The sequence below is a fragment of the Strongylocentrotus purpuratus genome, unplaced genomic scaffold (assembly GCF_000002235.5).
Source record: "Strongylocentrotus purpuratus isolate Spur 01 unplaced genomic scaffold, Spur_5.0 spur5_scaffold_2, whole genome shotgun sequence".
In the NCBI taxonomy this organism is placed as follows: Eukaryota; Metazoa; Echinodermata; class Echinoidea; order Camarodonta; family Strongylocentrotidae; genus Strongylocentrotus; species Strongylocentrotus purpuratus.
The window spans coordinates 15132835-15156748 of NW_022145605.1; the positions used below are offsets into that span (position 1 = coordinate 15132835).

Genomic DNA, 23914 nt, shown 5'->3' on the forward strand with positions numbered 1-23914 from the left:
TTATATGAATTTATTTGGTATACGTTGTATTTTATCTGTAAAGTTAAAGACCAGTTCTGGCCATGCGATTGCATTGTGAAAGAAACGTTGTGGAATCGATCAGAAAAGGTTGATCATCTAGTATATAAGGTTCTGGAATCAAAAATTATAAGAAATTTAGCCAAGTCTTGGTAAAGTTACAAGCACTGTACACAGAAAGATGTATCAACACGTGCGCGATATCTATCAGGTCCAAATAGATATAATAATTCACCAAATAAATCAATTAGTAGGCGGTTTCCCGGCAAAATTTGTATCATCACGTATTAGTCAAAACATATTCTTTCACATGATTGGTAATAAGAGCTTCTATTTTATTTTTTGAGAAGGGGTAGTTTTCAAGGGGGTCTTTACCTTTAAATGCTTTGTGTATATTTTAATTTTTGCATGTTTTTTAAACTGAAGATTGAAAAAAAAAATGAACTGAGCTGCATTGAACATGTCTAAAACAAACAAATATATCCATTTACAAATTGACGACCCGTATGTGTATGCAAATATTCATTGTATTAAAGCTATAGAGACAGTTACACTTGAACGTAATTAGATCTATCAAGGACCATTAGGAAGTTTTTTTCCCTAAATAAACAGAAACGACCATATTTTCAGTGAATTACGGCCTCATATAAATTCAAAGAGCTACATCTGTTTCAATTAACATTAATTTTGTGAACCTGATATTCTGTTAGTGCTACTACAAACATGAATATCACTACGCGAACAAAGAGATAATTCACTTAGTACTCTTGTCTGACATTGATATTCTTATTTTAAGTTTGAGCCTATTTCTGGTTCAATTTTAATAAATTTGCCAACCAAATAATTTTCCATCACTCTAAAAAACATGACGGTCATTACAAGCAAATGAAGACAGGAAAGTAATTCAATGAAATACTTTTGTTTCAGTCGTGCGTCTGTGTGAACCATGATGTTTGAGCCTAAATGAATAAAAAGTCAAGGGTACTCTACTTGTTTCCATTCATGGTAAATGCAAACCAAATATCTTGCTATTACGACGCAGACATGGATATCTGTAAGCAAACAAAGAGTAAACTCAATTAGTTCTCTTTTTTGTAACGATCTCCAGTAGATATGAACATGTAAGACCAGCGTTTTCAACCTTTTTCAGTCACGGCTCCCTTTTAAGAAATAAAAAGTTTCACGTCACCTTTATCACAGACTCATCACAAAATATTACTTGTACATCACTCTGAAACTCGTCAAACACTTGTGCATACTCGTTGCTAACTTTTGAGAGAGAGCGAAGCGAGCGACCCCAAAAATGACATTATTAATATGTTGAAAAAATATTTTGTCATCAAGGCACTAGATAAGATATGAAATAATGTATGCGGGCACCCCGCCGCCGAATATTAATGAACATGAGGATATTCGGCCGATATTTGTTGCCTGAACTTATCTCGTTAGAGAGTGATAGCAATTTGTTCGAAAGTCGGGTCGCAAGATGTGTATAGTTGTATGTATATATATGACATCCTTCACGATATCGAGGATGTTATTGAATTAAATTAATTTGAACAAGTGCCCTATGCATTGCATGATTACCTTTGGCATTGAAGTATGATGATTTTTTTCATATGAAATATGCCTGACTGCCTGCCCCCACTACTGTGTAGGCCTATATAAGCCTATTTAATTATTAACAAGGCTCTCCTGTGCACGGTACGAGCACGGTGACTTAAGTATTTCAATATATTTCATTTCATTCATCTCTCTCTCTCTCTCTCTCTCTCTCTCTCTTTCAGTCTTTTGTTGGCCAACCGCTCTTCCATTAAGCATTGTTTATATATCATGTATATAATATTTTTATATAATTATTATATGAACATTATCATTTTACTTATGACAAGGTCGTTAGCTCAAGCTGCGCTAATGACGACCCCTTTTGTCTATGTATGACTGAATGTGACATATATAAGTTCATATATTTGTGATGAAATATATGGAAAATAAATAAAAAATCAAACAAATATCAACCAAGTTTTTATTTTTGCGCTGTGGTTGATTATGCAGACCATAATGGCGCCTCATAGCCACTGTTGAATGCGCATGTGGCTCGACTGTCGGACAAGACATATGGAAATGAATTTCTGCTTTTAAAAGTACGCTATAGCATTGCATAAAGTAGCATTTCATAACAGGAATTTTGTAAAAAGTACATAGGTTTTATAGTCCTTCAACTGGCAACACTTTGAGAAGGTAAACAATTTTCTTTTTCGATTAAAACTGGCATTTTGTCAACTTTAAGACCCTAACCCACATCGCATTTTATTACAACAATGTAGCATTACAAGAAATATCTAATTGTGGCCAGTTTGAAGAACATTAAGTGAGTAATGTAGCCCTTAAAAAAGCCCTATCCTGAAACGGTAAAGCAAAATGTGTAGCAGGCATCAACTATTACCAGTTATACTATCAGACTAAAAGCACTTTCAGACCAAGGATGTTCGTGATTACTCTAAAGATATCACTATCTAGGTCATATCCTCCCCGCCTCACTAATCGAAATAATTACTCCTATGACACGAGATCGTATAGTTGGGATTCGGGGATGTACTTAGCTTCGGGGATAGTTATTGCAATTTTCAAATAGTCTTTCGTGATCATGATTATCTTTTGGGTTAGTAAATGTACCTTTATAATCAACTTTTGACAAAACCCTTCCCTGTGTACATGACTGTTATAGAATAATGTAGCATCACAAGAAATTGTTGCCAATTTGAAAAACATTGTGTGTTTAATTTAGCCCTTAAAAAACACCTATCCTGAAAGGGTTAAGCAAAAATGTGTAGCAGGTATCACATATTACCAGTTACTATCAAGGTAAAAGCGCTTTCAGACCAAGGATGTTCGTGATTACTCTAAAGATATCACTTTCTATAGGCGTAAGTTTCCCCGCTTCAATAATCGTAATAATTACTCCAATGACATGAAATCGTTTGATTGGGATTCGGGGATGTACTTAGGTTTCGGGAATAATTATTGCAATTTTCAGATAGTCTTTCGTGATCACGATTTTTAGTGTTTTGGGTAAATTGGTCTATGGCTGGGTAGTCATTAAATGTAATATGTGTACCCCCTGCCCCCGCTCCCCACCCCCAGCCTAACCCCGCCCACCTCATCCATCCACATCTAGTTCTCATTAAACCATTCTATTCCCTCTTTCATCTCTTCAGCGAATATCTTCACCGGACTCACATGCACTCCTCTTTGTCTGGATATAAAATGTGAGATAACCTATTTTTTTTTAAATCCTCGACATCAGGTAAACTTCTATATTTTTGCGAGAAATCCGTTGTTTGAGATGGGTTTGTTATTTTGTACTTGTACTTTGTAATGTTACAATATTTTGTCAAATTTGGGATATGAATATATGGAATGTACTTTATGTTTCTGTCATAATTTAAAAACAAAATATCATTAACTTGAATCGTATCAAATAGTGTGCCAGGATGATGTACATGAAATCGACTTCTTTAGATCTTTAATCCTAAAATAAGTCAATTATAACTAATCTTCAATTCATTTATTTCCAATTCTCGTTAAAAACACATTCAACAATACATTATACATATAAGCAAATATATAAACAATACAAAGAATATACAAAATGCCTTCTTTAATTGAAGATTTTTTTCTTACACATGTGCTTTTAGCAACGCGTGTGTCGTGTTTGTCTACTCGCGTAAATAACATAGAAAACTAAAAAGGCTCGGATTTTTAGCTGTTAATAATTTATAAAGATGAGAGATGGGCTGGAGAGCGCAATTAATTATTCATTCTGGGGTAGCGAGGAAGACATTATGATGACAGAAGGTTACCACTTAATGTCTTTAATTATATTGAATGATTTACGCTTGCTGCGGAGAGACAGCGATTGTACGTCCCTGGGGGAAAGCGACGAAAGCTTTCAAGTGTTCTGCGATTCTAAAGCGAGCGACATTATGTTTCATTTTGGAAAAAAGGACGTTTTATGTTCAATTTTCCTGTCAACTCTGTTATGTTTTTCATTTCATGTGATACGTCCTTCACACTACATTTTTCTAAAAATAATCCAGACTTACTCTGTATTTTTTTGTTCCGTATCTATTAAATCCCCACTGCACTAGTTTAGACAGGAGGGATTAGACCTCCCTGTATGGTCTCTGACAGGTGGTTATCTCATCAAATCAGCTCTCAATTAACATAAGAAAAAGAGGATCATGGGGGACCAATGGATACCGATTAGGCACTGTTTGCTATATAGAGGGCGCAAGTATATAGCTATTAGTAGTGCAGTGGGAATTTAAAGATGGTTCATCTCTGGAATGCAGGGGTATAACCTAAGGTCACGTCTGCTAAAGGAGGGGCAATGTTACCTCTGGAAGGAAAGTTATTCACATTAACTTCTTCTTGATTTCAGAAGGTGCCGGGTATTTGAAAGTCTGTATTTGGGGGTGTGTACTTTCAAGAAAGGAAAGGGGCAAAGTGGATAGGACTGATTTTCCTCATACAGACTTGTAATCTGGAACAACAATATCACACGAGGATCATGAGGAAGCAGAGGTTTGCATACAGCAAGGGTAACTATGAGCCTAAGACGGTGCATATAATTATGCAGCCTGGACGAATCCTGTATTTAGGACGGGTACAACAATAACGAGCGAACAACCACAAGCATGTCAAGAGGGGGCAAATGGGTACCTAGAGGGGGTCAAAATCTAGTTGAACCCTGAAATGTTTCAATCATATCCCTCTTATTTAGAATCAAATTGTGTTCATTTCTCAATGTTTATTACTACATTTTCGCGCACTGATGCACTATCATTCTCTGAAAGCAAAAATTAAGGAACTTAACATTTGTACTCCATGTTGACACTTAAAGGAGATCTGCACTAGTTTGGCCAGAATGGATTAGACCTCCCTGCATGGTCACCGACAGGTAGTTATCTCATCAAATCAGCTCTCAATTAACATGAGAAAAAGGGGACCATGAGGGATCAACGGTTCCGCTTAGGCATTGTTTGCTATATAGAGGGCGCAAGTAGCTATAAGTAGTGCAGTGGGGACTTAAACAAAAAATAGCTCAAGGGACCAGACAGAATGAACATACATGTCTTTATGACGGAGGAGAAGAATACATCTTTATGACTTTTATCTAAAGAGCAGCTGTTCACAGATGAGTTCTTCATCAAGATCAAGAACATGTGAGATTTTGTGGGTCCAAACACTGTAAGCTTTACAACACCGGCACGAAGATGAAAGAGCCCGCGTTAAAGATTTACATTTTTCGTCATCAAAAGAGCGGGATAAAGAGGATCAGGTGGACTTACCATACGTTGCCAGGAACTCAACGTTAATGTTTGTAGTGGCTCATCCTGTACACCAGAAGACATCAGAAGATGAGGAGGAATACAGACGGGAAGCGAGAGAGAGAGAGAGAGAGTGAGAGAGGGAGAGAGAGAGAAAAAAAAGTAAGAGAGGAGATAGACAGACAGGAAAAAAAATGAGAGAGAGAAAAGGGAGAGGGGAAAGAGCGAGAGAGGTGGAAAGGGAGGAGACAAAGGAGAGAAAGAGGAAGAGAGAGAGAGAGAGAGAGAGAGAGAGGGAGATAGAGAGGAGGAGATGAAAGAGTAAGAGTAGGAGGATATGGAAAGGCTTGAATTTGATAAGTGATTGGAAGAGGGCGGGGGAGGGGGTAACGGGAGAGAAAAAATAGAGGAAGGTTAATGTTTGAAGGATATGGAACACAAAATGAATAAGCATTGGAAACAATGATTCTTTTGAAACATTATTTTTTAACTCATTAACTTGGTGGCTCGTTATGAACATGGTTTGATATCATTTTTCTCGGCAATTCTGTTTTTCATTTTTCAATTCACAAATTGAATAAAAAAGATACGTCTATCAATATCGGTCACAATGTAACTTGCAGGTACTATAATTTACCGTTAATACACAATATATCATTTGAATAATACATACCAAATAAGTATAGTGAAATATATGTCTATATTGACCTGTACAAAATTCGTCACACACAGAGTAAGGGGCAGGGGGAGATGAGAGAGTGAGGGGGGGGGGGGGGTACTCACAGAATCGATAATTTGTGAGATAAGAAGATGGCGATAGACAGTAGTTGGTCGTAAAATGTTAGATATGATTTTGTTTTCTATCTATTTTTGCTTTACAGAGCAAAACATTAAAAAATCAATCCCGTCAGAGAGAGGAAGAGAAAGAGAGGGAGAGAGAGGGGCGGAGGGGGAGACCTGTATAGAATCTGATACATGAACAAATCTGTGATTTAAGATAGTTGTTGTAGTATTTGAGAGAGAGAGAGAGAGAGAAAGAGAAAGAGAATAAAGAGAGAAAAAGAAAGAAAGAGAGAGAGAGAGAAGTAGAAATCGGGCAGAGGGGAGGGTTCGAGAGTGGGTGGTACTTACAAAATCGATTATTTGTGAGATGAGAAGCCGGTGAGAGCCTACGGTTGGATGTGATAGGTTAACGACAGGTCGGATAGCCGGAGAACCGTAGTCATCCATTAACTTCTGATAAAGCAGCTTCGACGGATTTGTCAGCGGGTCCGCCAAGGCTTAAGGGTGAATTAGAAGAAAGGAAATGATTTGGTTGCTCTCTCTATATATAATCCCTTAATCCTTGTGCAGCTCAATTTCATTTCATTATAAAATCACGACATTATGTAATTGACTTTTCTCTAGTTTGTTTTCTAATGGACAGGTTAACAACATGAAAACTAAAACAGGAGGAACATTGTGGCACCATATCATGGGGGCTCATGGCTAAATTTATTTTTGTGGCGGAAATGCTTAATTCATATACATTTGTTCGTGTAGTCGCGATGGGGTGACATAGATTATAAGTTATACTAATAGATCATGAGATTTATAGATCAAGATATTATGACTTTAAATCTTGAGATTGATGCTTGTCAGTCTAAACCCGTTCTGAACTATTTGTACCTCGTTCCCAATACGTCCAACCCATTCTAACTAGTTCGCAACTAGTTCTAGCTAGTTTGTAACCCAACCACTCCGTTCAGAGACGGTTCAACTCGTCCTCATCTCGTTCTTATTGCGTTCGAACGCGCTCCTTTAGTGCGTGTGCAATCCCGTCCTGGCTCGAGGGCTAAATAACCCTACGCGTTCTTGCTCATTGATGCTAGATCATGTCACGTTGTAACACGTTTCTAGTATCATCGAAGTACGTCCATCTCGTTTTAAGTACGTTGTCACTCCGTGTAATTGCAGGACGGGGAACATTTTGAACAGGCTCAAAATTCTAGAGCACCCTTCCCGTCCAGGCCGGTCCGAGCACGTCTATGAAGTTCTAATACAGATCGTAAACAGTTGCTACTACGTTCACTCCGTTCGCACACAGTTTTCATTTTTCAGAACGTAGTGAGAACCAGTTTGGTGTGATGGGGGCTTTAACCAAGAATTATCTGAATCATGAGGTTTAAATCATGATTTCAAATCTGAGATTTTGACCGTAGGAATTTTTAATCCGAGATCTTTATCATTAGATTCAAATCCAATTTAAATCTCATTTGAATCTCACGATTTGATAAAGATATTTAACTCGTGATTTAAACAATTCCAAATTAAATCTCAGAGCTTATTCTGGGATCTAATCACGAGATTTAAATCATGAGTTCATACCATGATCTCAAACATCACCCGATCCTCCCACCCTCCAGTGTGAGTCATAACAGTGAATCAAAACGGGAGACAGTGACCACTTCGGAAGGGTTTCAAGGAGCAACAGTGCTTCTACAGGAGATGCGAACGGTAGCTTGATTATCATGCAGCCATCATGCATGTCGAATCGATTAGCACATTAGCTAACTAAGCTATTGTCTATGCCCTATTGCCCTTTGATATGAGGAGGGGTAGACAGGGGTCTGATTGAGATGACTCGGATCATCACGACTGGTATAGAATTGGATGATAATTATAATAACTGGAGTACTGGTGGTAGCGCTTGGGTCCTGTTGCCCCCGTCCTATGCCCCCTCCTCCTGCCAAAGTTTCACGAACACAAAGGAGGAAGAAAGAGGGAAAAGGAAACAGAAAGCAAGATCAAAAGAGGAAGAGAAGGATTCTTTTCCACATTATTTTGTTTTACTTCGCGACCTCGTAAAATAAAATACATTATTTACCAAGGGTGCATTAAGATACAAACTTATTATTACTGAAAACAAATTATTCAGGCTTCTTATGGGGGAGGATTGAAACAAGAATTGTGTCAAAGTGTTCCTATAGTGCTTTAGCAAATATTCAAATTCTTACTGGCTCAGCCCCCTCAAAAATGTTGAGTAATTAGGCCGGTCGACCAGATCCATGTCAAAAAATCTCATTTTGTATTCATTCTCACACGAGCAGAAACGTGACTGTTTCAAGTTTACATTTCACCACGCTACAGGTATTACATTTTACTGATGGGTGATGTCATAGAAACGAATATTAGAGAATGGGAAGAGAGAGGGAGAGAGAGAGAGAGAGAGAGAGAGAGGGAGAGATAGAGAGAGAGAGAGAGAGAGATAGAGATAGAGAGAGAGATGGAGAGAGAGAGATAGAGAGAGAGAGATAGAGAGAGAGAGAGAGAGAAAGAGAGATAGAGATAGAGAGAGAGAGAGAGAGAGAGAGAGAGATGGCGAAAGTGGGTGCAGATTAAATGGGTGGCAGGGAGAAGTTGAAGGACAGGGAGAGGACATATAACAGAGGGTGAAAAGAGAAAGACAAACAATAAAGCGCACAAATGAAGATAAAGAGATGAGGGAGAAAGGGGAGAGGTATGGAGAAAGAAAGAAATAAGGACACAATCATGTAGAAACCGAAGATAGAGGTAGGAATGGGGATGGACACATGAGAAAAAAAGATATAGACATAGAAAGAGAGAGAGAGAGAGAGAGAGAGAGAGGGTAGGGGGAGGGAAACATATGTGTGTGCTCGTGCGTAAGTGGATGTGTGTGTTTGTGTAAGAGAAAGAGATAAAGAGGGAGAGAGAAAATGAGAGAGAGAGAGAGAGAGAGGAGAGAGAGAGAGGGAGATAAACTGGAGAAAAAGGAGAGAGATTCAAAGGGAGATAAAAAAATAAAAAAAGTTACAGATAGAGATAGAGTGAGGGGCTAAGAGAGGGAATGGACAGAGGAAGGTGAGATATGCGTACCTAGGTGCGGGTGGGTGTGTTTGTGTAAGAGAGAGAGAGGAGGGAAGCAGAGGGTTTTCAACTGGCTCGATAAAAGCCCGCAAGCCAAATGAATTCACTCTGAGAACATAATTTAAAACCGAAGGACATTCGTAGCGATGATAAAAGAAAAACAAGGTAGGCAACGCTGACTAGATAGTCAATCACAAATTCGAAAAAAAAAGCCTTTAGAAAAATTACATGTAAATTTGATTCACCGAGGCGGCAGTAAATACAAGTAAAACATGCGTGCACAGGAGAAATGAGCTAAATTGAATTAGATTTTCTTATCAACTTAATGAAATTCAAATAATTCCATCCTTTGTCAGCTTTCCATGTTTGACAGATTGAAATATGAAATTAGAATGAGGGAACACTAGATGTAACAGTGTAGTACAAACGAGCTTTCTAGAGACTCTGTAACAACAAAGTGAATGACATCGGAACTTTTTGCATTTGTTATTAACAAGAATGTTAGAATAAAGTATCAGAGTTCAATTTCATCGAAATTATTGCATTAGTATGTTTTAGTCAAACAAATTAGGTATACCAGAAGATTGAGAGAGGGAACTTTGATTCAACGATTAGTGGATATCGTTTATTATTTTGTTTACTTACTTTTACTTTAAAAAAAAAGTAATACATAATGCAACCTGTTTTCCCCCACCTGCCTTAAAAACCATCTGTCTATAAAGACCATATTTTTCGTTTCCCTTGAACATCGTTCAAATATAATCAATCTGTACCCGAAGACCACCTGACTACAAAAACAACTTCTCTTGTCTCGTTTGATCGATCTTTCTACTTCTTGCATTGCTATAATTCACGAATATGACGTACCCCTAGATATATTGGCTAAAGCTTTGATACATCTAGTGCCCTCTTGGATGGACAAGCTTCAACTGAAGTAATATGTTGGAAAGTTACCGATCATTTAAGGTAATAATTACTTAGCAAAATATTTACTCCTAAAACATGACAAAAACAAACTTTCAAAATGATGTTGCATATATAGTAAAGTGGCCTCATAAGATACATTTTACCCATTATTTAAAGAATAACAGCTGAGAAAGAAGGTTAGACGTCTAAGGTTTGGTGAATCTCGAATTTCCCAAATGACATAAAGAGCTGTCTAATAATATTATTTAATGCGACACATTACCAGCATTTGTTTGTGGGGCTCTGCCTATGGTCCCATTGAATTTTAATAGCAACCAAGGCTAAAAAAAAATATTAAAAAATACAGTTTCCCTTCCAAATCGCAAACACCCCCACACTAAGAACCAACGGAAAACGCATGTGACCTGTAATGGGACATGACTATAGCTTTCGCTTTTTTTTGGCTCCATTAATTTTGCTAATAAATGAAATAGATGAAATGGAAACTTTTAAAGTAATTGAGGCGTCTTTTGTTTGACTTAGAACTAGATCAGTGACTCCTCCTGTCTTTGATGAGCCATGAACGAGTAGTGATTTCGTACACGGATTGATATAGTCTAGAATAAATCAGTGATGTCGTATCGAGTGATTAAGCACTTGACTTAAAAGGCAAATGTCGTGGGTACAATCCCAGACCTGTTAAGTGCTTTGAGACGGCATTTCGTATAAAGAGCTATGTAAATGCAGACTGTTATCATTAGAATGAACAGTGCAAACACTGCGTTGAATCACGAATGTCTATTGCCCTAGCAGTCGTGGTTAGCGGAGGTAATAGGGACTTTTAGATTTGCACGACGAGAACGTGGACTGCTATGTGTGACATCCTTTTAAGGCACTGCCGAGCACTGCCAGTGCCCTTTTTAAAAAAAAAGACGTCACATTGCCTTAAAAGGATGTCACGCGTGGCAGCCCACGTTCTCGTCGTGTAAATCTCAAAGTCCCTTATGACGGAACCGCAATGACGCCTCATGTGCAATAAGCACGATATTTGGGTATGAAGCGCTATTTTTTTTATTAGTATATCCGGTATTTCTGATAAAAGATTGAGAAGTCCATCTATCCCATCTGAAGATGATGCAAATAAGATAATGCGTAACATGGTATTTTATGGACATAGTTTCTGATGAGGAAGCCTTTGATTATTAGTCAACTGAATAAACAATTTTATCAATCTATTTTTTCATAAGTTATTTATGCATCTGTTTATTTATATATTCATCTATTAATTCATGTATATATTCATTCATTCATTTATTCATTCATTCATAAATTCACTCAGAATACTTTAAACAAGGTAACCTCACAACTTGGCTTTCATAACTCGTCTAACCAAAGACAATAGAATATGGGGCACATCATCTAACAGAAGGGTAACAAACTGGTCAGTTGCTTGGAAAACGGATGGGAAGAAAACAAGAAGATAATGTATCAAATACACAGGTTATTTAGGATTAAGTGGTAATGGAGAACTGCCAGCAAATTGAAATCACCAGATATCACACCTGGATTGCCATTCAGCCTTGATCGTCTTACCTGTTGTACATGTATGTGCAATGAAGCAGGGTACCTATATGTATCAGCATTCATAAAGATAGAAAAGGTACACCATTTCACACCTAGGAATATCAATTTGACGCCATCTTAATCTCTTAATAGGGACTTTTAGATTGAGTGGGCGAGAACACGACGAACGCCGACTGATCATGCGTGTTGACGTACTCAACTGCCCATGTTGACTACAATTAGAAATCTTTTAGATTGCTTTCGACGATATACATGCATGCAGGAAGTAACACTATGAACATGTCAGAAAAAGAAAGAGGACAAAATATACAGTTCCTCATTCTACCCTTAACAATAGGCCATTTTCGTAATGTAACCAAATTTAATGCATAGGTCTTTGTGAAGTGCACAATACAAATTATTTCATTCACCTGATAGGAATAATAGTATTTCAATAGTCAGAATGCAACTGCATATATTAAGTGTTGCTAGGTAGGTCAAGCCATAATGTTTGTCCAACCTGGAAACAACTAATGTATGCAGTTAGGATTCTGTCTATTGAAATACTATTATTCTTATCAGGTGAATGAAATAGTTTGTATTGAGGCACTTCACAAAGACCTATGCATTCAATTTGGTTACATTACGAAAATGGCATATTGCTGTGGTAGAACATTCCTTCACTGCTATTATGTAACAATGTGTAGAACAGGTGGATAGCAGGGAAGGGATGTTCCTTTGTCTACCTGAGGAACTGTATATTTTATGCGCACGTGGCATATATACTAGTACCGTACTAGATTTAGGAAAATCAAGGTTGACGCATTTTCGATCGCTGACTGAGACGACGTGACGCATGCGCAGTGCCTTAAAATGACGTCACACGTTGCAGTCAAAGCTGTCAACGTGCAAATCTAAAAGTCCCTAATAACGCCTCATGTACAACGTCAACGGGCTTAAACATTGAACAATGTACACATTTGTCCATAACATTAGAATATATTTAACTTTAATACCCCTTTTCAAGAAATGATTGTAACACTTGTTGATATCTTTTCAGAAACCTCATAAATCAATCTCTACGAATTGATCATTAAAATGAGTATGTGTAGAATGTGCTGTATGCATATATTTGTACCGGTCTTAATTAAAATCTTTGAAGAAGGATTCCAGGTACAAAATTATCCAGCTGTCTTCTCCCCGTCTCAATCTTCAAGAGAAAATTAGCGCTTTCGTGACGGTGAAAGATAATTAATGCGCTTTCTGACGTGGAAGATTATTGTTATAGAAATATCCTTAAAGAAAGTGAATGCTCTTGAAGTTGAAGTGCTCTTATATATTAAATAGAACTTGAAATGGTTCAAAACTTTTAACCAACGTCATATGTCACAGGTTCGTGTACTCCCATGCACGTATATGACAATGATTTTCAACAATATTTTGCTCAACCTGTTCCTACTTAATACATAATCAACCACTCCGGATAACTCTAAACTGCTTATTTCACAGTGAAATCCACCAGCTCTCAATATCACCTCTAATCTTTGAAGGATACGATCAGTAATAAATTCCAGCGCACACGATGAATCGTTCTGATATACAAATGTATCTTCATATCACATGTATTTACACTTAACTCTAAATATAATACTTTTGTTCTTTCCATTTAGATTTATGGGAAAATCCAGGGTATTTGCTCTTTCTGAGCTTTATACGTTAACAAGTATCATGAAATTTAAGAACAAAACGACGTGTAATACATACGTTCACATGTTTTTAAAATGATGGAAGTAAATCATATCAATATCATGAATAACGTAATTTAAAATGCTTTTTAGAACAATGTGAAATTTAGCCTACTGACATTACGATTGCAACCATTAGAGCCCTTCACTTAAAACGTGAAAAACCAGATCATGTACTAAAGTAACACATGTAGTCATTATCTAAGACTGAGTCATCACAATTGTGTAGCTAATTAAACCTTAATCTGGGAATTGTATTTTGTATCACGGTTTTTTTTTTTAATTCAACGTTTGCTCATAGTATGATCATAGTATTGCTTCCAACTAACCGTATGATATATTTTGTTCATATTTGCGACTAGATGTCCATTTTTTGCCACCCTATATAATATATATGCAGAGTTTGACTAAGTGTGATTAAAATTGTACATAATTTCAGTAAATGTATGAAGACGACCGTGAAAAATCTCTCCAATCTGATAAGCTAGATTAAATTTGAAAGTTATTTCTTACCTCGGCATGATGGCGTTGGGTTAAGGATAGTCCACAAGAAACAGGCGACGGATACCATACGTACTGGATAAGAAATTTGTTCCATTCTGCTCCGCTGCTTTCCCGCCACTAGTTGGCAAAAGGAAACAAATTGAATGATCGAAAACAAAAAGCGTTCCGCACCGGCAAAATTCCAGGTTGTCAACACAAGCTCTGGGTTTTAAAATCGATGGATTGAAGCGTATTCATGTCTCGAGTATGTAGTTATGTATGGTTAGTATTTCAGGTTTTGTTCGAGCACAATTTGCGAAATCTCCGTGTAGTTTCATTTATTATTCACGGTACAGACTTGGGTAGACGGGAGTAATGACATGCACAGAAGTATTGAGGGTTGGTGAACATGTAGAGTGGATGTATGGAGAGAGAGAGAGAGAGAGAGAGAGAGAGAGATGGCGCTGTTGACAACAAGCAGGAGCAAGATGTTGAGCTGATCCCTGAAAATATACCCCATTGGGAGCAACTTGTAAATAGGTGAGAGGGACGAAGACAGATGGAGAGAGAGGGGGTGGGTCGTGGAGACAGAGGGGAAAGGAAATGAGAAACAAAGAATGAGATAGGTGGTAGAGAGAGCTAGATAGTTGGAGAGGGAAAGAGAGAGAGGGAAGAGAGAGAGGGAGGGAGAGAGAGAGGGGTGAGGGAGAGAGTGAGAGAGTGAGAGAGAGAGAGAGAGAGAGAGAGAGAGAGAAGGGGTAGAAGAAAGAATGTGAGGGTAATACTAGGAGAAAAATAAGAATGAGAGAGATTTAGAGACAGAGAGTAAGAGTGGGTGATATGGAAATAGAGAGTAAGATAGAGTAAAGGAAAGACGAAAATAGATAACGGAGAGAGAGGAGGTTGAATATGACAAAGGGGGATCGAGTGGGAAAAGAGAGAAAGTGAGAGATAGAGAGAGAGAGAGAGAGAGAGAGAGAGAGAGAGAGAGAGAGAGAGAGGCGGAAAGTGAGAGAGAGAGAGAGAGAGAGAGAGAGAGAGAGAGGGTGGACGAGTAATAGATTAAATGATTTAAAAAAATGATATATACTTGCAAATTATTTCATTAAATTATAAAAAATTACTCCTTCTAGGTACAGAGACAATCCAAAATATAACCAGAACGTGAATAGTATTGCTATTTTATAGATACTCGAAAATAGTATTGTATTACGAATTCTGTATCCCTTGGTTTCAATGATTAAATCAAATATCTATATTTAAGAATAATCAGAACGTAAATAATATTTATATTAATGGATACCCGTGTTATTTCAAAATTCCACACTCTTTATGAATACATCATATAAATGTACCTTTCCGAAATATAGGGTTAGGGGACTTATATTATTGTTATCGTACGTCATATACGTAGTACATGCATTTCATTCCAAATTCTTAACCCCATTGTGTCAACTGATTGCACTTAATATCTACCGAGGAATAATCAGAATAATCAAAATTGTCGCTATTATCATACCGATATTAGATTGCCCCTCAAATTCTTTTCCCATCTTCCTCATGATCATGTTAAGACAGTATTCAATCATTTTGCTCATTTTTTCCGTTATCCTTTCCGACATTTTCTTTCTCGGGCTGATTATGAAAATAACTTGTTGAATGATAAAACCACTGCATCTCATATAAATCCTTCCGAAAGCCTCTGACTCTTATTTTCGTGGGCAAGGTGATTAGCATAAAATAGAGTAAATACTGCCAGAAATATATATCAAAACATATTCATTGGCGATTGATCCCTCATGAATATTCCTGCGTATTAAACATTGTATCCTGATAGTACGAATCAGTAAACAATTTTCTTGCCTCGTTAGAATCCCATTTGAGAACTGATAGATAATTCCTTAAAAAAAATTATCATTCGATATCCATAAATAATGTGGTAGGACTTTAAAACGTTTTTCTCCCGTGAGTGATTGTTCTAATCGAAAAAGTCACGATGGTAACTTTTGGAGGGGGTCTAGATATGTTTCGATAGTGTTACAAAATGTAGACGAATGTCTTGTCAATGAACTTCAGTGCCGTGCCAGGGACTCGAACCCCGTCCCTTTTAATCTGTCATTTGTTTCTGATGCCCCTCAATACCGAAGCTCGCTACCACTAAAGGGTTTTTAGTCATAGTTGTGCCAATGTTTGCCGGTCAGTCACACATCCATTATTTTAATCATTTTTGTGTTGGTATGGTTAGATTGAGATGGAAGGCTCTCCTGCGGAACATTTGAATGAGATAAAATAATGCGAAACAATCTGAATAATTGATTGACGTAATTAGACTAATTAGTTGTGCCTATGTTTGCTTGTCATTTACACATCTGTTATTTTAATCGTTTTTTTTTTTTTTTTTTTTTTTTTTTTGATGTGGTTAGATTGAGATGGGAGGCTCTCCTGCGGAACATTTAAACTACAAAAGGGAATGCGTAACAATCTGAATAATTGATTGACGTAATTAGACTAATTTGATTCACGCGTATATTTGTGGATCCAGGGTTCAGTATTAGTGATAGGGAGGATCCATGTAAAACAAACAAAAGATCCACAGTGGAAAGACAAAACAATGATTAAATTTGGAAGGATATCTTTGCCTCTAAAATATCTGACGAAAAAACGGTTATCACTTCATTCAGAGGCATTTAACATAATATCACTTTTGAAATAACTGGGAAAAAAAATGAAAAAAAAAAGGAAGAGAGAAAAAAACCAGATAAATAAATGAAATATGAAGTTAATCAATCAATTAATAGATTAACAAATAAATAAATAAATGAATAAATAAATAAGTGTTTATATGAAAATAAACGAATCATGATAATAATAAGGTTTTCATTTTGGGCAGGGAGAGCACATATCTAGAAGCCCTCAAGTAGGTATAAAGCACAGGAGATTTAGGGCTGAGGAGCATGCCCCTTAAACCCCACCCAGCCAGGATCCGCCAAAGACTCTGTTGGCAGAATCGTTAAAGCCGAGAGAGCGGGAATAGGCCTACACTTTTCGACGACCATACCATCTCCGTAACGGACGTGCGGCGAATTTACCTCGAACTCGTTCAACCTATGAAAGGGAACGCGCGCGCTTTTGAAAAGTACCGTGCATGATCTAATACTCGGATAAATATATCGCATCAAGAATCCTTTGTGAAAAGCTATCATCCGATAGAACTAGTGTAGTCGGATAAGAGGATAATAACGTTATGTCTCATTCTGTTTCTGTCTTAGCATCTTATTAATCACAGTTTCTTCTTTATACTGGAGCAAGGAGTGATTACGACAATGTTGAAACTCACCCTTTTTGGATTTCTCGTCTTCAACGCATGCGGGTCAACAATTGGAGCTTCTGGCACGGACCTTGGTACGAATGAAAGCATTTTGTATTTGAGTTTTATTTATGTTTAATGATATGATATTTGTTCTTTATAATAATGACTGTTTAGTTTTTATAGCTTCTGTTTAACACAAGAATTGAGTCAGAGTTTCGTCCAATATTCGGCAATACAAGACATGTGCATTCGTATTGACCGCGATCGTAAAAGACTTAACAAAACAAAAAAACAAAAAAAATCATCTTTAGACGATTTCGATAGCCTTGTCAATAAGCTCGATGTATTCAATGACGTAATCCAAACGTGTTTATTTATTGGGCAATACAGTCAGGTAATGAAATTAGCATTGACGTGATTTCTTGAAAGTCTTTGTGATCGTGGTAGCAAATCTTTTGTATATCCGTAGAACATCGTGAATACAGGGGCGGATCCAGCCGGCGGCGAGGGCGGGGCCCAATTCGTGAGAAAATATTTAGCGTTGAAAACGGGGGGGGGGGGGGGGGGGGGTGGAAGGGGGGTAATGTTAACACAAAAAAACAAGGGTATATTGTGGTTATCAACTTTGTTTGCCAGGGATGTGGGCCCGGGCCCCCGTGCCCCCACCCTGGATCCGCTACTGCTCTTTTGGGGGGAATTTACAATTACCTAATGAATGACATGATTCGACTTTGCATGTATATTCGAAGAACATCTTTTGCATATCCTTAGAACATCGTGCCATTCGTAGAGCATAGTAATAATAATAATAATAATAATAATAATAATAATAATAATAATAATGATAGCCTAATAGTTCACTCCAAATTTTATTAAACCGAAACGGAAATTCTTTTTGCCCAATTGATCGTGAGCCCGGCAGCCACTGAGCAGCGCCAGATCGACGTTGCTCTATCCCTTATTGTTGAACGCCAAACAAGGTAGCAACAACTCCCATCTTTTTACGTCTTTTAGTAGACCTTTGAAATGTTTGATATTGAACATATGAAGTGGGAATCTATGATTAGCGCGTGGATTAGACCATTCCTGATTCGGAGATGAAAAGAGCTTATAAGAATATTCGTAATACCTTTAATCAACACCTGTCTAATACATAACTACGTCAAAGCTGCGCCAGTTTTTACTTTTGACGTAGTCCTACGTCAGAAAAACGGCTCTTCGAGTGTAACGATTATTATGTAATAAGTCAACCTATAGGAATCAGACTTTTATATCGTCGTGGCAAAATGCGTGATGCGTGGTGTAATAACTCAAACCGTATAGCTATGAACATGTTTAATTAGATGACAAATCAAGGGCCAAAGATGTATGCCGTATCACGGACCTCCATGGTCGTATTAATCTAAAGGAAATGATGAGTGTAATTAGGTCCACCTTTACGTCAAATTACGATCACCATCAAAATATTGAGGGAAAGCCATCATATCACAGAGTTTTATATTTATTCATTTAGAAATATCCATGACTGCTGCTGCATTAGCTATTGCAAACGAGGCATCATTTCGTTTAGATTATTACCTGCGTTAACCAAGCATGCTTATCATACTGCCAGTGCCTATATACGCCGGATATCCAAATGAATGTTTGCAATGTTCAGTTTGCCTTTAATGTTGTGTACGTTATTTCGCTTACATTGCGCGTCAATGCAGTGCCACTCACTGACGCAATCCTACGTCAAACAAATAACGCCTCGTGTACCTCTAACCCCTAACACCCCCGCAGTACAGTTGTTAGCGGCGGACTGGTGGCGCGTAAGACGAATGGGTAGGCCTATAGAAATCGTCCATACCATCGAAAATGAATAACGTTGATAAGAGACTCATATGAAATGATAAACCGCGGTAATATTTTTTTGACCTTTGACCTTAGAAAACTACAAAATCAAGTTGCATGCACAACCATGAATGTAAAACACTCTCCTCAGTCGTTATTGCTATAGCTGACAATTTTGGCGATTCTTCACAAATAACAGAATTACAGACCGTTGCCTTATACCTGTACCGGTTCTTCGTAAGTCGCTTATTCTATATTCCCGTCGTTCATAAAGTAGCATCACAAGTTGCTCATACGTCTCATCACTTTTGATGTAATCGCATATAACTCTTCGGACAAGCAATAAGACCAAATTTGAGCTCGAAATGTCATTTCCCTCGCCGGATCGATTCGAAATGACATTTTTATTACATACAAACTGTCCTAGGACACGTTTTTGGCAACTTGTTTATTTGAAATTGTCCATTACTTCATGCTCCATGCTGCCGAGTTATACGAGTCTCTCTCTTTTATTGTGTCTGTTTACCTTTCTCTCAAGATTTTTGTATGTTTACTCCTTTATGAATTAGGTTGGGTTTCTATGTACTTCACGACTGTCTCTTTGCTTATCTATAAATCTGTATTCAACCTCTGTGCCTCCATAAATATAGGATTTCCCGGCCAAATTCGCGTGTTTGTCATTCGAATTCATTTACTTTGCATTTAAGTTAGCGCAGATCGGCTTTGCCATGCCAATTATCATTCAATTTTCCAGTTTTTTTATTTAATTTAGGATTTTGGTCGAAGGGTTTCATAGATCTGTCATTCAATTTAGAAACTGCTCAACTAGCATTCAAATTAATATTCACTTGTCGAAGCGTAATTTTTATCATTCAAATTAACACCTGTCATTCGTATTCGTAATATTTTTTATTCAAGTTAGGAATGTTAGGGGGAAGAATTGCAACAAACTTTTACAGTTTTTAAATAATGCAGTTAAAATGCATGATTTGCCATTGGGGTCTAAGCTGTTATTCCATTTATTTATTTTTAGGACAATGCAGATGGGTGTAGTCAGACATAAAGTAAAGAAGGGGCGAAATCAAGGGATATGGCATTTCTGCCTTGACATGTTCATATACCCGGGAAAGGTGGGGGTACCCTCAATCGCCCCTTTTTACTACAGACTCGGAATTTTACAAAAGTAATTCACATCGTCTCTTATACCCAGTACACCCCTCTGTTTTTCTTAAAGAGTTTCATAGTTTACTTGCCCGCCAGCAGATCGATGGCTAAAGACATGGCTAAATAATGAATCATGTTCAAATTGTTGACTCTAGTCCCTACCCCAGTCACAATATAGTACCATTCTTCCATAATGAAATTATGATGAAATTATGATAAATTTATGATGAAACATAAGACAAACAACTTCTTTACATGAACATTTACAAATATACTGAGACCATCAGGTCCGTAGATGCAAGTCGTTTTTTTCTTCTTAACAATGAAACTGAAATGCTGTAAGTATAAATATGTAAATGCAAGAAAATGAAATATGATGAAATACACATGAAAAAACAATCTTGAAAGAAAAAGTGTGTAATAAACGAGAAATGTATATTGACCATCAATTTAAGTGCACAAAGTGCTAATTTGAATGCTACAAATGAATTAGAATGCTAAAAGTACATCGTCGCGTTGTCAGAAGATCGTGTTGAGCCAAATCGAATGACCAAATAGCGAAAGAAGCACATTGTTCATTAATTTGAATGAAACATACATAGATTCTAACGAAAATTCCATAGATTTGAAAACTGGAAAAGGGAATATAAACCCGAGATGTACCTGACTGCACTAAAACCGTCGAATTTGAACGCAAGACAAATTAATTTGAATGACAAACTCGCGAATTTGGCCGGGAAATCCTATATAAAACGTCATTTTTAGTTAATGCATCTTAATGGCTCACTCTCTCTCTCTCTCTCTCTGTATCTGTCTCTGTCTCTTTCTCTTTCTCTGCCACTCTTTCTCTCTCTCTCTCTCTCTCTTCCCTCTCTCTCTCTCTCTACCTCTCTCTCTCTCTCTCTCTTCCCTCTCTCTCTCTCTCTCTCTCTCTCTCTTCCCCCTCTCTCTCTCTCTCTTCCCTCTCTCTCTTCCCCTTCTCTCTATCTCTCTCTCTCTCTCTCCCTCTCTCTCTGGTATAGTAAACCGTTGTTAATCCATTATCTTGATTATTATTTTTGTCGTTATTTCTTAGCATGACAGCTTCAATCCATTTCCAACTGACTTTATTACCCATTTTTTCATTTCAATTTACGATAACGGACTGTAAATAATTTTCATTCCGCCTCTGTCCGATCGTAAATGGTTATGGGTCTAGAGAAGATATAATAAAAGAAACCTTCGCATTTCATGTAGATCGAGCACTATACATCCTATTATTGCTTAACGCTTCCATTTTATTTCTGTCTTTGTCATAGTCTGAGCAAATTTTCATCCCTCTCTGTCTAATCGTATTAGGTGAGATAAAATCCAACGGTCTTCTTGCAGACAGTCGACGAATTACAATGTAAAATCTTTATCGAGCTATAAATCAGGAACGTTACTTTCTTTTTTCACTAGGCACGTTTGTACAGAGGCATGTTCTTTGTTTAAACTCTCGTTTGTCCTCTAATCGAATTGAACGACAAATATAAACATTTGAAATCACGATTGCCTATTGTTGATGTACGGCATTGAATTTCGTGATTATCTGAGGCCTTTTGGATGTCATTTTCCCCATTTAATCGTAGCTGTGAGCACTAAGATGATAAAATAAGAAGAACGTTTTGTTTCTTTGGAGGTCGACTGATTCTTCTCATCGAGTCAAATCTGTGAAAACTGACGATATGAACAAAGTTTGTTAATCTTTCGGACAAGTTCGAGGCCGACCTTTTCTTTCCATGCATGCCATTAAAGGCCCGGTCACACAGCCTTTCGCGTCTGTATCGCGGGTAAAATTTCGCGATTTTTTTTTGCCCGCGGTTGCCCGTGGTGGAAAATGTGCAAAATTGGCTTACCCGCGGTTTACCCGTGGTATGCCCGCGGAACAGACGCCGGCGACTGTTCCGCGTCCTTATCGCGGGTGAAGCGCGGCGGTACCGCGGCCTACCACGCTTACACGCGGTACACACGCTAATGCACGTGATAACAACGCGGTACAGACGCGGAACAAACGTGCTATGACCGTGCTCCACCCGCGATTACCCGCTAAAATTTCGCGTCCAATTCCGCGTGTAACCACGTCTTAACCGCGGCCGTAGCACGTCCTAGCACGTTCGTTCCGCGTCTGTACCGCGTCTTTACCGCGTGTGTACCACGTGTACCACGTGCACCGCCCGCGATTACCCGCGGTCTAAATTTTTGGGCAGCCCAAAACTTTTTCGCGCGGCCAACCTCGTGTGAATTTCTTACCGCGTGTAACGACGGGTAAAGTACGGCTGTATCGCGTCTTTATCGCGACCTCTAAGCGTCCAACAGCGTCTGCTTCACGGGCAGAAATTTTTGGCCGTGATTCTGCCGCGATACGCCCGTGGAGGGCTGTGTGACCGGGCCTTTAGTCAAGTTTGTGAGCATGGATGACACGAACAACACCTTGGGTACTTTTGGATATCGACTGAAACCTTTATTCGTTTTTTTCTTTCGTATCAAACAAGAGAGCACCGATGATATGAAGAAAGAAGAAAGTTGACGTTTCTTTAAACGAAGTCAAAATTTAAAGCGCTTAGATGATAATTAAACAAGTGTTGTTCTTTGGGAGGTTGACTGATTCTTTTCAGTGTGTCAAGATTAATGAGCACGAGTGACATGAACAAAGATTTGAGGTCTTTTGGGGGTCAACTGTTTGTGCTTTTGAGTCAAAACTAAGAGCACTGACAGTGACTGAAAATATGAAGAAAGTCTATTAGCTACTCAGTACTTTGTAAACTTATACCCTTAATACAACACAATTATGCAATGACGTTTATTTAGTGCGACAACGACGTTTTGTTTGTCTTTTATCGTATGATTAATTTCTGCGCTTATTAGCTTTTATATCAGGAAATTTGAGTCAACCTAGCGCCTTTCAATAGTACCACCCTTCTCCGGTGTCACTGGTTACGTGGTCATGTAATACTTCAAGTACACAACGTGATGAATGCTTTAATTTGAAAAGAGGAGTCTAGAGTCAGACACTCTCAAATATACTTTGAAAAAACAAGAGATGCCAATCACATACTTTGGGGGAACAAACATTTGATCTGCATTATTTACAAATGAATTAATCTCGGAAAAAAATAATTCTTAATGTTCTCAAATATAACATGAAGATAGGTGATGCCATTTATTTTTTTCGGACAGAAAAGTTCTTATCGATCTAGAATATTAATACAACACAGTAGCAAGTACTTACGAACAAATTAACCCAGGGGTGAATACAAGACCCTAGTGAATATATCCCATACAAATCATATTCACGTTACATAGTATGTCAAAGTCATGTTCGCACATTCAAACGGGGGATGGACAACACTGCTGAAATTGTCTTAAGTTGATTTTTCGGATTCTCTTTGCAATCTTGTTTAATATAAATAATACTTTACTCTCGTAGAGCGCAAATTATACTTTTTGTTTCTTTTTGTTTAATCTGACTAATAATAGGCATGTGTATGCTTGTAAGTAAACATGGGGCCGGCGGCTTTGAGTCTTTTAGAGGGGCTGGATATTAAATGAGGATTAATGCCTTACCAAAGGGCACTAGCGCTTCGACTTGGTTTCGAACCCGGGACTTTCCGGTTACGAGACCACTGCTCTACCACTGAGCCATCCCACCTCCTAATGGACTTTGAACACCC

General features: G+C 37.9%; 1 protein-coding gene across 1 annotated transcript in view; it reads right to left on the reverse strand.

The window, feature by feature from the left end:
• LOC583397 (neuronal acetylcholine receptor subunit alpha-10) overlaps positions 1–14342 on the reverse strand; it is a 29587-nt gene extending 15245 nt beyond the window's left edge. Inside the window, exons 1-3 of the mRNA XM_783306.5 lie at positions 13946–14342; positions 6483–6631; positions 5373–5417 (exon numbers count right to left, since the gene is read on the reverse strand). Of these exons, the coding sequence (XP_788399.5) occupies positions 5373–5417; positions 6483–6631; positions 13946–14030 (279 nt within the window). The 5' untranslated portion in view covers positions 14031–14342. The remainder of the gene's footprint in view (positions 1–5372; positions 5418–6482; positions 6632–13945) is intronic.
• Positions 14343–23914: the final 9572 nt, after the last annotated feature.